This window comes from Sorex araneus, chromosome 6, assembly GCF_027595985.1.
Source record: "Sorex araneus isolate mSorAra2 chromosome 6, mSorAra2.pri, whole genome shotgun sequence".
Taxonomy (NCBI): Eukaryota; Metazoa; Chordata; class Mammalia; order Eulipotyphla; family Soricidae; genus Sorex; species Sorex araneus.
In genome coordinates, this window is record NC_073307.1 from 108,855,515 (window position 1) to 108,871,820 (window position 16,306).

The 16,306-nt window shown below is 45.3% G+C and overlaps 1 protein-coding gene across 4 annotated transcripts in view; it reads left to right on the forward strand.

The window, feature by feature from the left end:
• PPFIBP2 (PPFIA binding protein 2) overlaps positions 1-16,306 on the forward strand; it is a 169,750-nt gene that overhangs the window by 98,687 nt on the left and 54,757 nt on the right. For all 4 annotated transcript variants that reach the window (XM_055143370.1, XM_055143371.1, XM_055143372.1 and 1 more), the window contains 2 exons: positions 2,816-2,908; positions 7,024-7,137. In XM_055143370.1, the coding sequence (XP_054999345.1) occupies positions 2,816-2,908; positions 7,024-7,137 (207 nt within the window). The remainder of the gene's footprint in view (positions 1-2,815; positions 2,909-7,023; positions 7,138-16,306) is intronic.

A 16,306-nucleotide genomic window follows, 5' to 3' on the forward strand; every position in this document is an offset into this window, starting at 1 on the left:
GCGTCCCATTATATAATGCAGGGACTCTGAAAATTGCAGAGGTTCTCATTCCTCAGGAATAGTTACGCTTCTCTTCTGACTTTCTCCTAGATTTTCTTTCTGAATCCTTTCTGATCTGTCTTCTGTTCTGACTCATACTTCCCTTTTGTTCATTGGCTGCTCAATAGAATAACAACAACAAAATACAGGCCACCAGTTCAGTGCTAAAGACCTGAGGATGCTGCTTGGGCCCTGAGGAGCCAAGGACCACCTGGGTCACTGCAGGAAGTGCATGGGGACCTCCAGCGCCACACCTACCTGTGCTCAGGCCATCATGTGATACCAGAGGTCAAAGGTGTGAGGCATGCAGAACACACACCTTAGCCCAGTACTGCCTTTGCGACCTTTAACCTACTTTCGAACTCCGCTTTAAAACAATCTGGCTTGCTCTTTAAGCCCATGTTCCCTTGAATAGTTTCTGTCTCTGTCCATGCTTGCTTCTTAAAAAAAAAAAAAATTATTGAATATTCGTGAGATAGACAATTACAAAGCTGTTCATAACTGGATCATACGATGATCAGTACCCATTCCTTCATCAGTGTACATTTCCTACCACCAATGTCCCCACCACCAATGTCCCCTGTTTCCCTACCACATCCCCCAATCCCCCACCCCTCCACCCCCAGCCTCCCTCTATGGGAGGCACTTTCCTTCTTGCTCTCTCTCCCCTTTTCCTTTTGTGCATTATTGTTTGCAATACAGGTGCTAAAAGATCATGGTGCTTGTTCAGGGCATTCAGTATTTTTATCGGGATGGTAAGGCTGGAGTAGCTTTTCAATTGAGTGGCCGCTTTGGGGGTATGGATGTGACTGCTGAGTCTTCTGGAAGTACAGGGAGGTGTGGGGACATGCTTGCTTCTTGCTTGTTTCTTCAAGCTCCTGTTCTTTTGGAACTTGTATTCCTTTCCTTCCTCCCCCTTTCACATCTGGGGGAGTTTCATTCAATAAAAACTACCTTGCTTCACTGAAAAACAAGATCTACTGGTAGAAGTGTCTGGCCAAGGCGTTGGTGCTTTGTGGCTTGCTGGAGTCTTGAGGAGTTTTGTCTGGTTCCACCTCTCTCCTTCAGCTCCTTCTGGAGCAGGGGCTGCTTCAAAGAGCCTCACTCGGGTGCTTGGATCCCTTTCCAGTCCCTCAAGCCCCCAAACATAGCCATCACATGAGTTCTTTCCAGAGAAGCATTTGAGTTACGATTCAGCATCGTCTCCCTCCCTTTCCTTGCTGGGTTCTGGACAGTATTTCAGTCATAGCCTCGGAGACTCGTCAGAAAGTCTGACCAAGTGAGAACTGTGTTTGTTATTAACGTAGCAATGACCAACTGCCCTCATCAGACAGAAGCTCTTTGTGCTGGCCAAGGACCTTTGTTTGAGGTATGAAAGAGCTTTCAGAACAATGGACCAGATGCAGGCTGGAGTTTTATACGAGGCAGTGGCGTGGCAGCATCCTGCTTGCCTGTGCCTGGCACAGCTGCCCTCGGAAGTGACTTGGGGCTCCCCACCCCTCATCTTCAGCATAGAGCCAGTGAGTGCTCTCTCACAGAAAAGGGGCCTGGCTGCAGAATGACCGGCCCTTGTTTCAGTCCCACCTGCTGTGCACCGGGGATAGAGGGGGACAGAGGAGGTGCCCATTGTCAAGAGATGGGGTGGGAAGGTTCGTTCTGAAGGTTGGAATGTGGGGAGATGAGCTCAGAGGGCGCCACCTCCAAGCCAGGGTGCCTGCTCCCCTTTCTGCAGGCCTGAGTTGTGTTGGAGGAGGAAGGAGCCGGTCCCCCTAAGCACTGCAGCATGGACCTCCGGCCTTGTCCAAATTGTGGTGACTGTCACTTCCCCGTTCACCAGTAGGATCACCTCATTCACGGCACAGAGCTCTGGAGGGCCGGCAGGGGCCTCTCTCCGGTCTGGGCATCCATCAGCGTGGGAGAAGGGAGTGCAGGTGGCACTGGGCCAGCTCAGTGCCATCAGCAGTTACTCCCGCCTCCCTGTCACAACCAGGACAGACACACCCACAAGGGGATCCAAGCACAGCACCTGCCTCTAGCTCAGGGCATTTTCCGAGATGCCTGCCTTGTTCCTTCTGTGGAAAATCTCCCTTTTCTCACGGTGCCTGGCTAATTTTGGTTTCCCATGCTGTCCCAAGGCGCAGTCCTTGGAGATCTCTCTGATCATTCTTCGGGTTCTCCTCCGGGTGTTTTATCCTTACCGGCTTCTCTCAGCTCTTGCACTGCAGAAATACTTGCCAGTCTGGCCGCCCAGCCCGCCTGGAGGGGGAGGAGGGTCCTTCTGGAAGGGCCCTGTGAGCCGATGAAGGGCCTCATGTGGCTCACTGTGCTGTGAGCTTGGAGCCCACCGGCCTCACTGCTGTCGGCTCAGGCTGGGCTCTGGGGCTTCCTGGAGATCCCGAGGCCTGTGTGATGGGTGTTCGTGTCAGTCCTTGGTGAATGGTCAGCTCGCCTGACCCCCTCAGGGAAGACCCTTACGGCAGGTGTGCCTCCAGCCAAGCCAGACCCAACATGTCTGATCACGCTGCAGTGTGTCAGAAGACCTTCCTGGCCAAGGGTGAGGTCGCCCAGGGCTGGTTCTGCCAACTCTCCAGGCACACCTCACAGCGGCATCTGGTCCTCCTCGTAGTAATTTTGAAATCCTTCAGTTTCCTGTTCTAGCAGCTAGTTTTGCCCATCGATTCAGCAAAACTGTCCTCAAAAATAGTACACTTCACTGGGAAACTGGTCGGATGTCCTCCTAACCTTTTAAAATGTATTCTTTCCCCTTCTCCTTTAGTCCCAGGTAAATCCCCACGGTGCTGCTAGTAATGAAACCTACCAGGAACGCCTGGCGCGTCTAGAAGGAGATAAGGAGTCCCTCATATTACAGGTGGGTACTTTTTGGTGGGAACCAGCTTATCTTGTTGCTTTCAACTCTGTCACTGCCCTAGGTGAGAGGGAAGGGCAAGGAGTTTGCTCTGTTGGACTCTTGTTCCCAAAGTCTGTTTTCAAAAAGACTCTTTTTTTTTTTCCTTCTTGAAACAAAGTAAAAGTAACTGGGGATGTAATTTAACTCTGACATTGGCTTTTGGGAACTGCAAATGATTCATTTATCTTTCACATGCACCCCGCTCCCCCCGCCCAACACACACATACCCCACACACCTGCCTCCATGCATTGCAGGCTTTGTGGGCAGACTGGTTCATGGGGGCCCTGTGCTCCAGGAGCCTGGAATCTTGCAAAGAAAAAGAAAGAGAAGATGTGGCCTCAAGTCACTAGTGAAACAGAGCCATGAGTGATAAGTGCCTAAGGGCGAGTGGGAATAAATGGATCAAGTTGAAAATGTTCAGGCTGGATCCAGACTGATGCCTGGAGTCTAAATCCCCTAGAGCTGTTAGCATGGGCTAGCAAACCTCTGGTGACCCTCTTGCTTTGAAGAGAGAGATGCCAGACTCTTTTCACCTCTGCAAACTTTGCTCCTTGGTTGAACATAGAGTTGAACGTTTTTGTGGGTGAGCTCTCAGTGAGCACGCAGGGCATCCTGGCTCTTAAATGCCCAAAGCAAGCACCAAGCACCTATATGCAGTAAATGCTGTGACGGACAGTTTGGAGACCATGAAGATTTATTCAATCACAGCTTCTTACAAAATGTGAATGGTGTTGACGAGACTGGTAGTGGAATGGGGAAGGGCGTAGTTGGGGTTCTTCCCTGACTGTGGATTTTAACTCAGGAAGTAGATTTAATAGGCTACAAGGTGTTCAGCTTTTCTTTTCTATTTTACCTGATTTCTCTCATTCATTTCACTATTTTATGAATGCCAGAGTAATAGATGTTTTAAAAAGCACAATGAATATTTTCACGTTTTTACCCTTGTCCTACCCCTAGTTGCCCAGGTGCACAATTAGACAACTTCTCTTCCTAACTTGAATCAATTCCCCTTTATAGACTTATTTATTAAAAAGAAATACTCAAATTGTACAGGATTATCTTCCACAACTGGTTTTAGGATCTGGGATGCAACAGCAGAGAAAACTTAAGTCCCTCTTCTCCCAGAACTTCTATTCATATATGCATGGATAGTAAACTAATGTATAAAATTTTTCAAGTGACCACAGATATTGTGTCAAAAAAAAAATAGGATAAGGACTGTGTAGTCAAGGAAGGCTTCGCTGATAGAACAGACCGAAAGAAGTCCAGCTAAGGAGCTATATGAATGCCCAGAGGGGCACATTCCAGATCAAGAGGTGGTTGGCCAATACACTGTAGGTACAATTGTGCATGGCATGTGGGAATCACAGCCAAGGGCGCTATGGCTAGACATCAGGACGCTGGTGGTCCTAGAGAAACCTGGTGGAAACTTCCCTCAGACAGGTAACAAGGTAGATCTTCTAGCGCATGTTACTGCAGACCTTTTGAGGTGTAACTTGAAACATCGCAATGACATGACTAATAATAAGAGGTTTCAATTTAGAATTTTTTGAACCAGGAACCATCCTGAGTGAATTAGCAGTCCTACTTTACTTAAGGATTTATAACTTAATAAAGAAGTCCTATGTTATAATATTCTCATTATTATTATTATTATTTTATTAAAAAATTTAAATAAGCCTAACACAGTTGGGAAGCAGTATTTACTACCAAAGTCAGAAATGGTTTCTTAATGGTTTTTATGCTGCAAGGAGCTTGTGACTATACTACAGGTAGTTAACAAATATGTTTCTCTTCTGTGATTCCCCTACTCTCCAGTGGCTCCATTGCACTCATTAGCATGGGAGACCCTCTTGTTTACTCACATGGCAGTTCAACCCAGTGGAATGGATTGGAGTTCATGGCCCAGCATGTTTTCCTGGGTCAATGTGAAGAAGAGTAAGACATTACATATAACAATTTGTTTCTAGATTAAAAACAGAACAGTGGGAAAAATATATCTTCATTAGATTATGACTTTTTTTTTTTACTTTTTGGGTCACACCTGGCGATGCACAGGGGTTATTCCTGACTCATGCACTCAGGAATTATTCCTGGCGGTGCTCAGGGGGCCTTACGGGATGCTGGGAATCGAACCCAGGTCGGCCACATGCAAGGCAAATGCCCTATCTGCTGTGCTATTGCTCCAGTCCCAGATTATTACTTCTTAAAGCAAAGATTTTTATAGTTCAGGAGCCAGAAAGATAGTACAGCAGGCAGGGCGCTTGCCTGGCATGTGGCCGACCTGGGTTTGATCCCCGGCACCTCATATAATCTCCCAAGCCTGCCAGGAGTGATTTCTGAGTGCAGAGCCAGGAGTAAGTCTTGAGCAGTGCTGGGTGTAGTCCAAAAACAAAACAAGATTGTTTTCATATTTTTATATTTTCCTCATACGTAGTTTCACTTAGTCATGATAGGGGCCCCAAAGATACTGATTTTTATTGAGTAAAGGTCATATCCTAGAATCTTTATACTGTCCCAGTTTTGTTCACTTCTCCATTTATGATTTGTAGAGAGAATGGGAGTTTCCAAGGACCCCCCAATGTGTGCCCCTTCAGTTTTATATGTTGCTGAGTTCTGAGGTGAGGGTGCTGGGGAACCTGTATTAATCCTCCAAGAGGTGGTGCCCCAAGGCGTGGTATAAACTACATGTGTTAATCCTCATAATAAGATTAACCATAAAACACTCTACCCAAACTAGAAGCTATGGAACCCAAGAAATAAAGGTCTCCCCAAGAACACAGCCTATTGAAAGTAGGGTTAGTAGCTGAAAAGATCAAGATTGTTGGGAGCAATGGGCAACAAGGGTAAAACACAAACCAAGAGCCACAAAATTTGGTGTTAAAAATGAGCCTTGCTGATAGAATGCACCTCTTTGGGGATTAGAATTAAAATGTTAACTCACCATGCATCAACTCCAGGAATGTCTTTTAATAATGCATTCAGCCTTTGGGAACATAAAAATGAAAAGATTGAAGGAGCCATGTTTATTTAGATTTGTTCCTTCATAATAAAAAGCTTTATAATTCATGAGGTTTATTTACTCACGTTATTAAATATTATATTCACATTAACTCTAATTCCTTTGCAGACTAGAAAGTAGCATAGGCTTATCCGCATGAAAACGGCAATGGCAACCACTGGGTAGAGACCAAAAGGAATCTTGTTTTATCAGTTATTGATTATTTGGATGAAATCACCCTATGTCCTTTTTTTCACTTTCTTTCTTTCAAATCCCTATTGATGAAAGAATGGATCCTGGGGCAGTTAATAGAGAAGGCTAAAAAAAAAATTTCTCCATCCCTATAAAAGATATAGTTTAAGTGACTTTTTGCCCTAGTGGGTTTTTCTGGCTTGATTAACTCCAACAGACACACTCAAATGTTCTTCAGAGGGAAACTCTCCCCCTGCCACTGAGTGCGCAGTGTGGCTTGTGTATATTTATGACTTAGACTCATGTTTTGGCCTGTGAGGCTCCAGATCTCTCTGAGCCAAGTTTTGTCAGTGCTAATACATGCCCTTTACATCCTACATTCCTTAATTGCTTCAGAACACTCACCTGATAGGTGAGCACTCCTCACACCCTTATGAGAGAAGGAAGGTCATTGGTTAGTTCCTGCAGAAGTTTGGATTGCCCTTCCACGTGAGGTGGCAGAGAAGTCCTGGCAAGCCAGCTGAGATATGCCTTGAGGTCGGGACTACTGTGCGCTCCTGGAGAGGAGAAAGGAGCAAGAGTCCAGCCCAGGGCAGCTCTCTTGATTGCTGGGTGTTTTCCTCTTGAGTCTGTCAAGAGCAGGAAACCAAAGTCCTTCAGGTAGTGGCTGAGACTCCCTGAACAGGTAAGAAGAGAACTGGAGTTTCTTTCATCTGAGACACTCCTCCCCCCACCTGCCACCTACCCCAAAGCAAAGCCGTGTGTCTTAAGAATTAGTGATATGCTTTCCCAGCTCACCTCTTCTAGCGAGACATTTTTCTTGCAACATGCACATACCCCACTTTTCCACTTTTGCTTTTTTTTTCTTTTCCCCCTGGGCAGGTGAGCGTCCTCACAGACCAAGTGGAAGCTCAAGGAGAGAAGATTCGGGACCTGGAAGTGTGTCTGGAAGGACACCAGGTGAAGCTCAATGCGGCGGAAGAGATGCTACAACAGGTAAGGGAGTGTGGCCAGTGGTTTTTGGGTTTTGGAGTGTTCACGGTCTTGTGCTTAAATCCCGTTCTGGGTCCTGCTTCCAGTGCCCGCTGCTCGCTTTCCCCTCCCGCCTGCAGGTAGGACAGGACGGTCAATGTGTGTTTATCCAGCCAGTGAAACCGGCCTGAACACTGAGAGTCGCAGAGCGGGAGGAGGGCAGGGAAGGGCTGGCCTGAGAGGAATAACTTGTTGGGCAGGTTCGACGATTCCCAGGGCACCTTCCCCAGGCCTGGTTGGTGAAGGAGCGCCCTGCTGGCACTATCTTAGCGCATGAACCACAGTTTTCTTTGGCATCTGGGGATTTAGAAAGCCAGCTGGTCAGCTGAGTTGGTTTCTCCTTTGCTCTCTCCCTCTCTCCCTCTCACTTTGCCTAGTCTTCCTGAGAAAATGTTTGACATATTTTTAATTATGAAGAGATCATCAAAGTGGAAAAAAAATGAACTGCTCTCTCAGTCAAATCAATCTCTCAATGTCTTCTTTGTTCCTTTCGGTCCTCTTTGTCATTGCCCGTACATAAACTTTGCAAAGCTAGTCACACCAGAGGTAAATTAAGATTTCATGTGCTTAACACCACAGAGTTCTTTGCTGTCGTCTCTAGATTTCTGAGTGAAGGTATTCAAATTGGCAAATTATTCTACTTATTAGTTGTTTGATCCTGCGGTAAACATGGACCTGCAGTTTTGGGATAGATGTTTGGAGAATTTTTGTCAAAAGCCTTTTTAGAATCGATTGATGTTAACTCAGAAGTTTATCTTATGAAATCTATTAATGTGCCAATTGATAGATTTCTTTAACTTGACACATTCTGCATTTCCAGTCATTTGGAAAAATCAACCATGTGTGACTTTTGTTACTTTGTATCTCTTCACAGAGCATGCAAGTAAAGGGACTCACTAATGATTTAAAAATATATATATAAGTCCCTTCAGTTGAGTAAGCTTAACTCCGTGATGGTTTGTAGTGTTTCTCACAGAGCTCTGAAGTTTTTTTAATGCCATGATCAGCATAAAATTCAAACGAGTTTTCTACAGGATGTATAGTAATGAAGCAAGTTTTGAATGTGATTTTTGGTCTGAGAAGAAAGGCCTTAGTTCTCAGGTGTTTCTTACTTTTGTTTGAGTGCATCTGAGTTCATATTTGTATGCAAATGTCTTTATAAAAGCTAGTTCCAACAGCTCAGAGGCAGTTATCTTTCCAATGCTAATTAATAAATTACAACACTCTTGGCTTCATTTGATATTTTAATTTAATTAGTATATTTTTTCTTTTGCTCATTCTGTTCCTTGAAAATCTGAGAAGCAGAGTTCAGTTCTTTTTTTTTAATGATCTATTTTTTAAAAACTCAATTCTTCCTTTGTGGAGCTTCAGAAAAGTCTATTTTTTTTTTTTTAATCCCTCATGTAGCCATGAAGGAAGTGTTTTCTTCAGCGTGGGAAATAACATACAACATTGTAGTTTCACTCCAGCCCTAGTGAGTGATAGCACAGCGGTAGGGCGTTCGCCTTGCACGTGGCCAACCTGAGTTTGATTCCTCCGCCCCTCTCGGAGAGCCTGGCAAGCTACCGAGAGTATTGGGCCCGCATGGCAGAGCCTGGCAAGCTACCCATGGTGTATTCAATATGCCAAAAACAGTAACAGTAGTCTCACAACTAGAGGCGTTACTGATGCTCGCTCGAGCAAATCGATGAGCAACGGGATGACAATGACAATGACAATTGTAGTTTCAAGATATTGCTTTAAGGTGGAGCTGAGAGAAGGAGTTGATGGAGTACTGTTTGAAAAAACCCAAGCAGAGACTAAGAAAATTTGTGTGGGGACTGGAGTGATAGTACAGCAGGTAGGGTGGTTGCCTTGCATGTGGCCAACCTGAGTTCAATGTCCGGCATCCCATATGGTCCCCTGAGCACCACCAAGAGTTATTCCTGAGTGCAGAGCCAGGGGTAACCCCTGAGCATTGCCGGGTTTGGCTCAAAAACAAACAAAATTTGTTTTTTTTTTGAGAGAGAGTATGCCTGGGTAGTGTGTGGAGGATGACATTCGGGAACTCAGCACCTTTGAGGTCCTGAGGTCAAAGGGCAGTGGAATAATAATGCCTGTGCTATATATGACTACTTCCTGCCTGATCCTTTAGGTCTGCCTGGAGTCTTAGCACCAACAGTGAAGGCGGTCTTGTCTTCAAAGCGTTATGCCATAGACTGAAGTTTAAACTTTGAACAGTCTTAAGCTTAATTGCTCCTTCTATCCTACTAACTGTAAATCTTCTTTCCTGTGTGTAATGGGTGAGGTAGCAGACATGTGGCTTATGTGTGCCATGTCTTGGCTTGGGGGGTGTGCGTGTGTGTATTGAATAGGAAAATCCTGTTTTATGCTTGGGGTTTGTTTTAGGATGTACTGGAGTACAGTGCAGTGTTAGGGATTGAACTGAGATTAGCTGTCTGTATAACAAATGCTTTAACCTCAGTACTATCTCTTTGGTTTCTGTTTTGTAGTCTGGTAGTTCTTATTGCTACCTTTGAGATTTAAATATCTTCCTAGGTTTAACCAAGATATTTATATGCCCTTAGCTTTCACTATTTTCCCAGCCTTTTAAGTGTCTATAGTAAGAAATGTGGAATTTTTTGCTTGAGAAATTCTGAGTTTAAGCTGTTGGTCTCATTTAAGCTTGAGTTTATACTCACCTGGGTTTGGTGATGCCTGAGCTTGAGATTTTGAGGTTCTGAGCTCCAGATCCCAAGAGAATATTTTGCTGTGCATGCACATACTTGTCTTTGAAATCTGCTTGATCTCTTTGAAAAAGCTCTTAATGATTTCACCACAGTGCTAATGTGATGCCATCCAGAGCTTGGGTTACGTATGTTTGCGTTCTCTGCATAGGGCCAAGCAGAAGCTTGCAGGGTATGACCATCAATCTTGGATGCCTGACAGGGCTCTTGCCTTCTGGTGGTATGAGCAAGATTACTCATGGTCCTGAGGTAGAGAATGGAGGCAAACAATCTCCTTTTTCCACTAACTTTTGGAGACTAGCCTATTTCAGTCTTGAGCTCCGTTAGCCTATGCTCCAAGGCCTGAGATGCTCTGAACCAGTCCTTTCACGGTCACTATGTGCTCGCTGGCTCCCTAGTGATATAGTTTCTCTTGATCTTCCTCCCCTCCCCCTTTTTTTTTGTCTTTGGGCCATCCCTGAAGGTGCTCAGGGCTTACCCTGGGTCTGTGCTCAGGATTCACTCCTGGAAACTTCAGGGAACCACTAAGGGTGCTGGGACTGAAACTGGGTCAGCTGCACTATTGCTCCAGCCCGGGGGTCTGATGCTTTTGATAACTCTGCACACAGGGTCCATCCAGTCTACAGCAAGCAGCTGCTACTCTCCTCTAACGGACTGCCCTTATGTTTCTATGCAATTTATTTTTCACAAGAACTTGTATATCCAGATTTAAGGCTTATTTATTGATTAAGTCTGAAGTTTCAGAACTCCGATTGGCCAACTAATTTAAGTAAAAAAAGAAAAAGGAAAAAAATACCACATGATACATACCTTCAAATCAAGACTGGCCTACCAACCCCTAAACTTTGCACTTTCTTTTCTTTCTCCACTGATGAAATCACACACGGGGGCCATAAGGAAACTCATAATAGCACAGCCCCAAATCCTTGCTGATCTGAGCCCCAAAACCCCATAGTAGGTCCTCTGCCTATGGATAATGTCAGCCTCCACCCAGGAGCCCTGGAGGAGGGAGTTAGTTGAGTCTAGTGGGGGAACTAACTCCCCCACTAGACTCAAGCCCCTTCCTCCTGCTCAGTGCTCAAGCCCCATCTCCTATTCGTTTTCTGCTATGTGCTAACCCATCTGCCCTTCAGAAAGAGAGACCATGAAGACCTTTGGCTTAGAACAGACGAACCAGAAGTGAACAGAGTCACCTCAGAGGCAGGACAGCCCCAATGGTGGCATGTTTAAGGCAAAATATTTCTTGAGTGCTGCCCTCTACAGAGAGCAGGATGGGAAGGGGCTGATTCAAACTTCTTTAGGACTATCCTTGGAAGCGGCGACTCAGATACAGTCTCAGATTCCTTGAGTTTGCTTAGATTCTCTGGAGGACTTTCTTCCTCCGGAAGCCACATTTCTCAAGAAATGCACAGGTGAGTCTTCCAGGGATCACAGCCAGACTCGGTTGTTGCTGGTCCAGGAGCACCTGTGCCTGGATATGGGCTCTTATTCTTGTTTTGCAGTGGGTCACGGCATTTCGCAGCTGTGTCTCTGAGAGCTGCACATGGAACTTTCTGTTCCTCAGGCCTCAGAGAGCACCCCAGGAAGATAGGGGTGCAATGGCAACCTCTTTGTTGTGACTAGTTCAGACCAGGCTGGCAGCAAAAATCAATGTCACAGCAACAGTTTCCCATGATCCCAGATGTGTTTGAGATTCCCGGTGGCTTATGCATTGAACTGAGTTCTCTGGGGTTTGGTAGGTTCTTCCACTGCAAGCCTCTCTGCCCTTGCCTCCCTGGCCCCCTCCTGTGGGTGATAGTTCCAGGGCAAAAACTGGTGCTGCTCACTGAATAACAGGTTTTATACAGAGCTGGCTGGTAAGTGGAGCATTTTCCAGCCATTTGCATATGCACTCCGTGTCACAAGCAGAAACCAAATTCAGTGCCCTAGATGAGGTTGGACAGGGCTGGGCAGCTGAGCGGCAAGCAGGAAAGGATGTGAATCTCCTTTTGAGGGTACAGCCAGCTTTGGAGAAACCTCAAGGACACCAGAGTCTCTTTCTTCCCTCCCACCTGACCCAGAGGCATTAAGCAATTGCAGTGTTTTGGCGGCTTTTTAAGTGGGATATGGAAAGCAACACATTGAAAGGATTTGGAGTCCGTGGCTACAGTTTTCAGTGGCTTTCACACTTAGTGTGGGTCTGGGAAAGTCATTGAACCTGTACTTTCATTTGCAGAGGATGAGGATGAGCATGTGGCCTTTATTTCCAGCTTTCTAAGCTAAGTTACTTATTTCAGTCTTCCTAAAACTAAGCTATGCCCAGGATAATTCATCATGTTAGTTTTAAAAGTTTATATACCTATCTGAAGATAGAGGTTTTTAAAAAATTTTACAGTATTGACTTATCATTGATTCACAATTTTGTGTAATTCTAGATTAGCTTTATTCACCCATTTATCTGTAGGTGTTAGCATTTTCATAATAAGAGAGAGCTATACTTAATATGAGGTTAAAAAAGAAACATAGTAAGGGAACAAGAAATGGAAAAAGAACTGAACATTTCGTCTGCAGAACTGAGCTATGGGGGCCAGAGGGAGGGGTCCTAAGGACACTGGTGGAGGGAAATGGGCTTTCTTGTGTGTGGTATTGGAATGATGTGTCCATGAAAAGTGTAATTATAGTATTATAAATCCTGGTAGCACTGTCATCCCGTTGTTCATCGATTTGCTCGTGAGACTTGTTGTTACTGTTTTTGTCATATCAAATACGCCATGGGGAGCTTGCCAGGCTCTGCCGTATGGGTGGGATACACTGGGTAGCTTGCCAGGCTCTCTGAGAGGGATGGAGGACTCGAACCTGGGTCGGCTGCATGCAAGGCAAATGTCCTACCCTCTGTGCTATCGCTCCAGTCCATAAATCCTGGTACCTCAACAAAACTGGAATAGCATGCAAGTGGTCAACAGAAGTCAAAATACTGAACAGAGGACTCGGAACTGACCGATTTCCGACCCTGAAGTTCTGGAGTTTGGTGGGGAAACTGTGCCAGGTGTGCGAAGGTAACCAAGCCAGTCAGCGCCTGCTGATAATCTCTTAAGAGCACCTTGAAAAAAGGCTGTTCTCCCAGAAAGAATACTAACCAGATTGTTGTGTGAGTCTGGGGAAGCACACGACTGTCTGACGAGGCATGACCCTCGGGTCAGGAGTGAGGAAAATAGGGATTTGGCAATCATTCCCTAAAACTTCCTCTGGGAAACTCAGGAGGCAGAAATAACTGCTTCTTTCAAGGTTGTCTTGTTTGATGTTGGATTTCCAGGCCACGGAGTGTAGGCACTTGCCCCCTCTTGATAGAAAAGGGGACTGAGGTTCCGAGATGTGGCTGACTTAGCAGGGACGCGTCTGGGCTCCAGACGCCTGGCTCTGCACAATGTTGGTGTGAAAGAGGCCTGGGCCTATGGCTTCCAAGGGCAAAGGGACACATTTTTCCTTTCATGCTTTTCCATGGCCCATTCTTTCTTTCTGGTTTCAGATTGCCCGTCTGACTCCAGCCCTCAGCCATTGGTCAGTCCCTCCCTGGGTCATATTCCACACTTAAACATGGGCTAATTGCTTCAAGATGTGGTCCTTTTAGGAGAAAGTAAGTTGAAAGGCAAATTCCTTTTTATCAACTTTAGTCAGAAACTGAGCTCTGGGAAAAGGAAATGACGGGTTTTTCTGAGAGGCAAGCTTGGTTTTTCATCTCCAAGAAAGATGCAGTTGTCCTTTTGGGAGAGGTTAATGGTTATGGCTAAATGAGAGAGATGGGTGATCATTTTTTTCCCCCACTGTTTTTTTGCCTCAAGTTTCATTAACCCAGTTTCATGGTCCTTCCTGGTAAACAAACCACTGTAACCCAGTTTCGTGGTCCTTCCTGTTGAAAAAACAAACCGCTGGCCCGACCTCCTTTACCATCCCCTCCTCATTCCGCTCTCATTTATACAGGCAACCTTGAAACAATTGGGAGAGCGAAAGCCAGGACTGCTTATGCACCCTTTGCCCCTTTCCTCCTGCTTCTGTCTCTCCCCATACCTCGTCCTCCCCACATATGATGGTAGATGCACAGTTGCAAATGATTTATTATAGGATCCGCTCTGCAGCTCTCAGCCTAGCTTTGGTACACAACTAGAGCAAGGTGTCCCAAAATTCTTTCTTAAGGGATAGAATGAAACACCAGTGAAGGAGCTGGAGAAGAGAAAGAGATTAGGCAAAAAACAAAGGGAGAATGGGGTGTCAAGTACTAGCTTACACTGCTGACTCTATAAAAGGTGAATTGGAGAACCCTCAGAAGCTGTCAGGTGTACTAGAAAGTGTGGACTTTGGTTCTTAGAACCAGAATTGTTTATGTACCCTGTATGAGAGGAGGAAGTCAGGTCTCAGGCATGCAGACATGTTGTAGAGGAAATGATAGGAAGGAGGAAGGTTAATTTTTCTAGAGCTTTTCTGTAAAGGGGAACTGGAGGGCATAAAGAGAAAGGGTTCACTCACAGCACCCACACTTGGGAATTGAAGGTAGTAGCATGAAGTGAAGCAAGACCAAAAGACTTTGAATGTCAGAATTTGATCATGTTTATAATTGGAGGGATGGGAACTGATAGCAAGGGAGAGAATAAATGTCTTTCAGATGGTGATTAGTTGTCCTACCCTTAGTGCACAGTTCTTAGTGGGAACTTTGTTAAAGGCAGCCCAGAGGTGAGAGAAAACCCAGGACTATCTGGTTAGGCACTGGTCTGAGTTAGGAACTAGCAGGAGAAGTGGAACCAGAATGTAGGAAAAATAAAGTCCAGGTTACTCGTTAACGTGGGTTTAACCTGAAGGTTCATCAAGCAGTGTGAGGATGGCGGGAGAGTCTAGAGGCAGAAATGGGTAGCACCAGGTAGGTAAGTTAGAGGAGGCAACCCTGAAGCAAATTCTGGAAGCCTGTGTCCATGAACTGTGTTTTTTAATGGACCCAGAAACGGGAAATGGGTTCTTTAAGATGAAACAATCTGGACAAGGAGATGCTTATGCACTTGTCTCAGACTCATCTTGCAAAGAAGGGATGGGTTTGCTTTCTTTCAAATAGGGATTTAAAAGATATGAGTAAGAGATGATTCTGGGAAACTTTGAAATAGGATATAAGTTCAATAAATGACAAGATGATACTGAGTAACTATGCAGAGAGATTATTTGAGGAGAATAAGGAAGCAAGGTGGGGCTTAGGGCTTGAGGAGATTAGAAGAGATCTGAGTCTTGGGAAAGGAATCAGCGAGACAGGAGTCACAATTTTTTTTCTAGCAGTACTGGGAGAGTGACAGCAATAAGATAGCAAAAAAAAATGTATGAAAAGCAATGGGCATCATTAAATGGCTTTTAGCAGTAATTTTCAAGCCATATGGAATGGGGACATAGACAGAGGACTAGCATTTGATGTGGACTAGGCTGTGGTAAAGTCCATGCATTCAGCTTGAGGGGCTGGGATGAGTTGGATAAGGAATTTTCTGCTTCAGATACGGTACAATTGAAATGACTAACTTTAAAGTATAGAGTTGATAAGAAGGCAAACATTGCTTAAAGGAAGTTGATAAACTAAGAAAATAGGGAGTTATTAAGTAACCAGTGGGCAGAAAAGAAGAAATTAGAGATCATTTGAAAGAGTAAATGAGACAGCCGAAAGATCAGAGGGTTGTGGCTCCGAAGATCTCAGAATCTCCAGAGCAAATGCGTTATGGATAAAAATGGCAGCCAGGTTGTTTGCAGGCTGCTGAGAAACTGAAAGCTGGTGGAAGCTAAGCCTGTTGGCCCCTGAGGTCAAGAAACTTGAAGCCTGAGTGGAAACTGAATGGCAGATGGGTTGACAAAGATGTTGAGGCTACTGAGGAGACAACAGAATGCGCCCAAAGTAGGTAGAATTCGCTCTCACTGAATGATATGTGTTGGAAGAGGAGGGCAGACACAGACTGCCCCTGGGGACAAAAGAAGGGCCTGGACATGGCCCTTACGCTGAGAGAAAGATGTTTCGTAAATTAAATTGTTGGACGCAAGAGTGGTCTCCTCTCAGCTTGATTGGGAAGGATGTGTCCTGTCATGCAGAAGCCAGGCTTGTGTAGGCAATTGAAAAAGTAAGGTGGTTGATTCCTTATCAAGATGCGTGAGTTTACAGCTTCATAGCTAGGGATGTGCCGGGTCCAGGGAGGGGGCAGTGGAGTGGGACTGTGATAAAAGCTTCTTGAAGGATGTTTTTAAGTTCAGGGTCTTAGACAGTGCTTTTTTTAATAGTGTAGGTGAGGGGTGATCTGATGCAAGGTGTAGGCACGAGTTAAGAGATAAGCTAAGAGCGAGAAAGTTGTTAACAGTGACCTAGGCAAAAGTTAAGCGGGCTCAGGTTTCCAATGAAAACTTATGTACACAGTTGG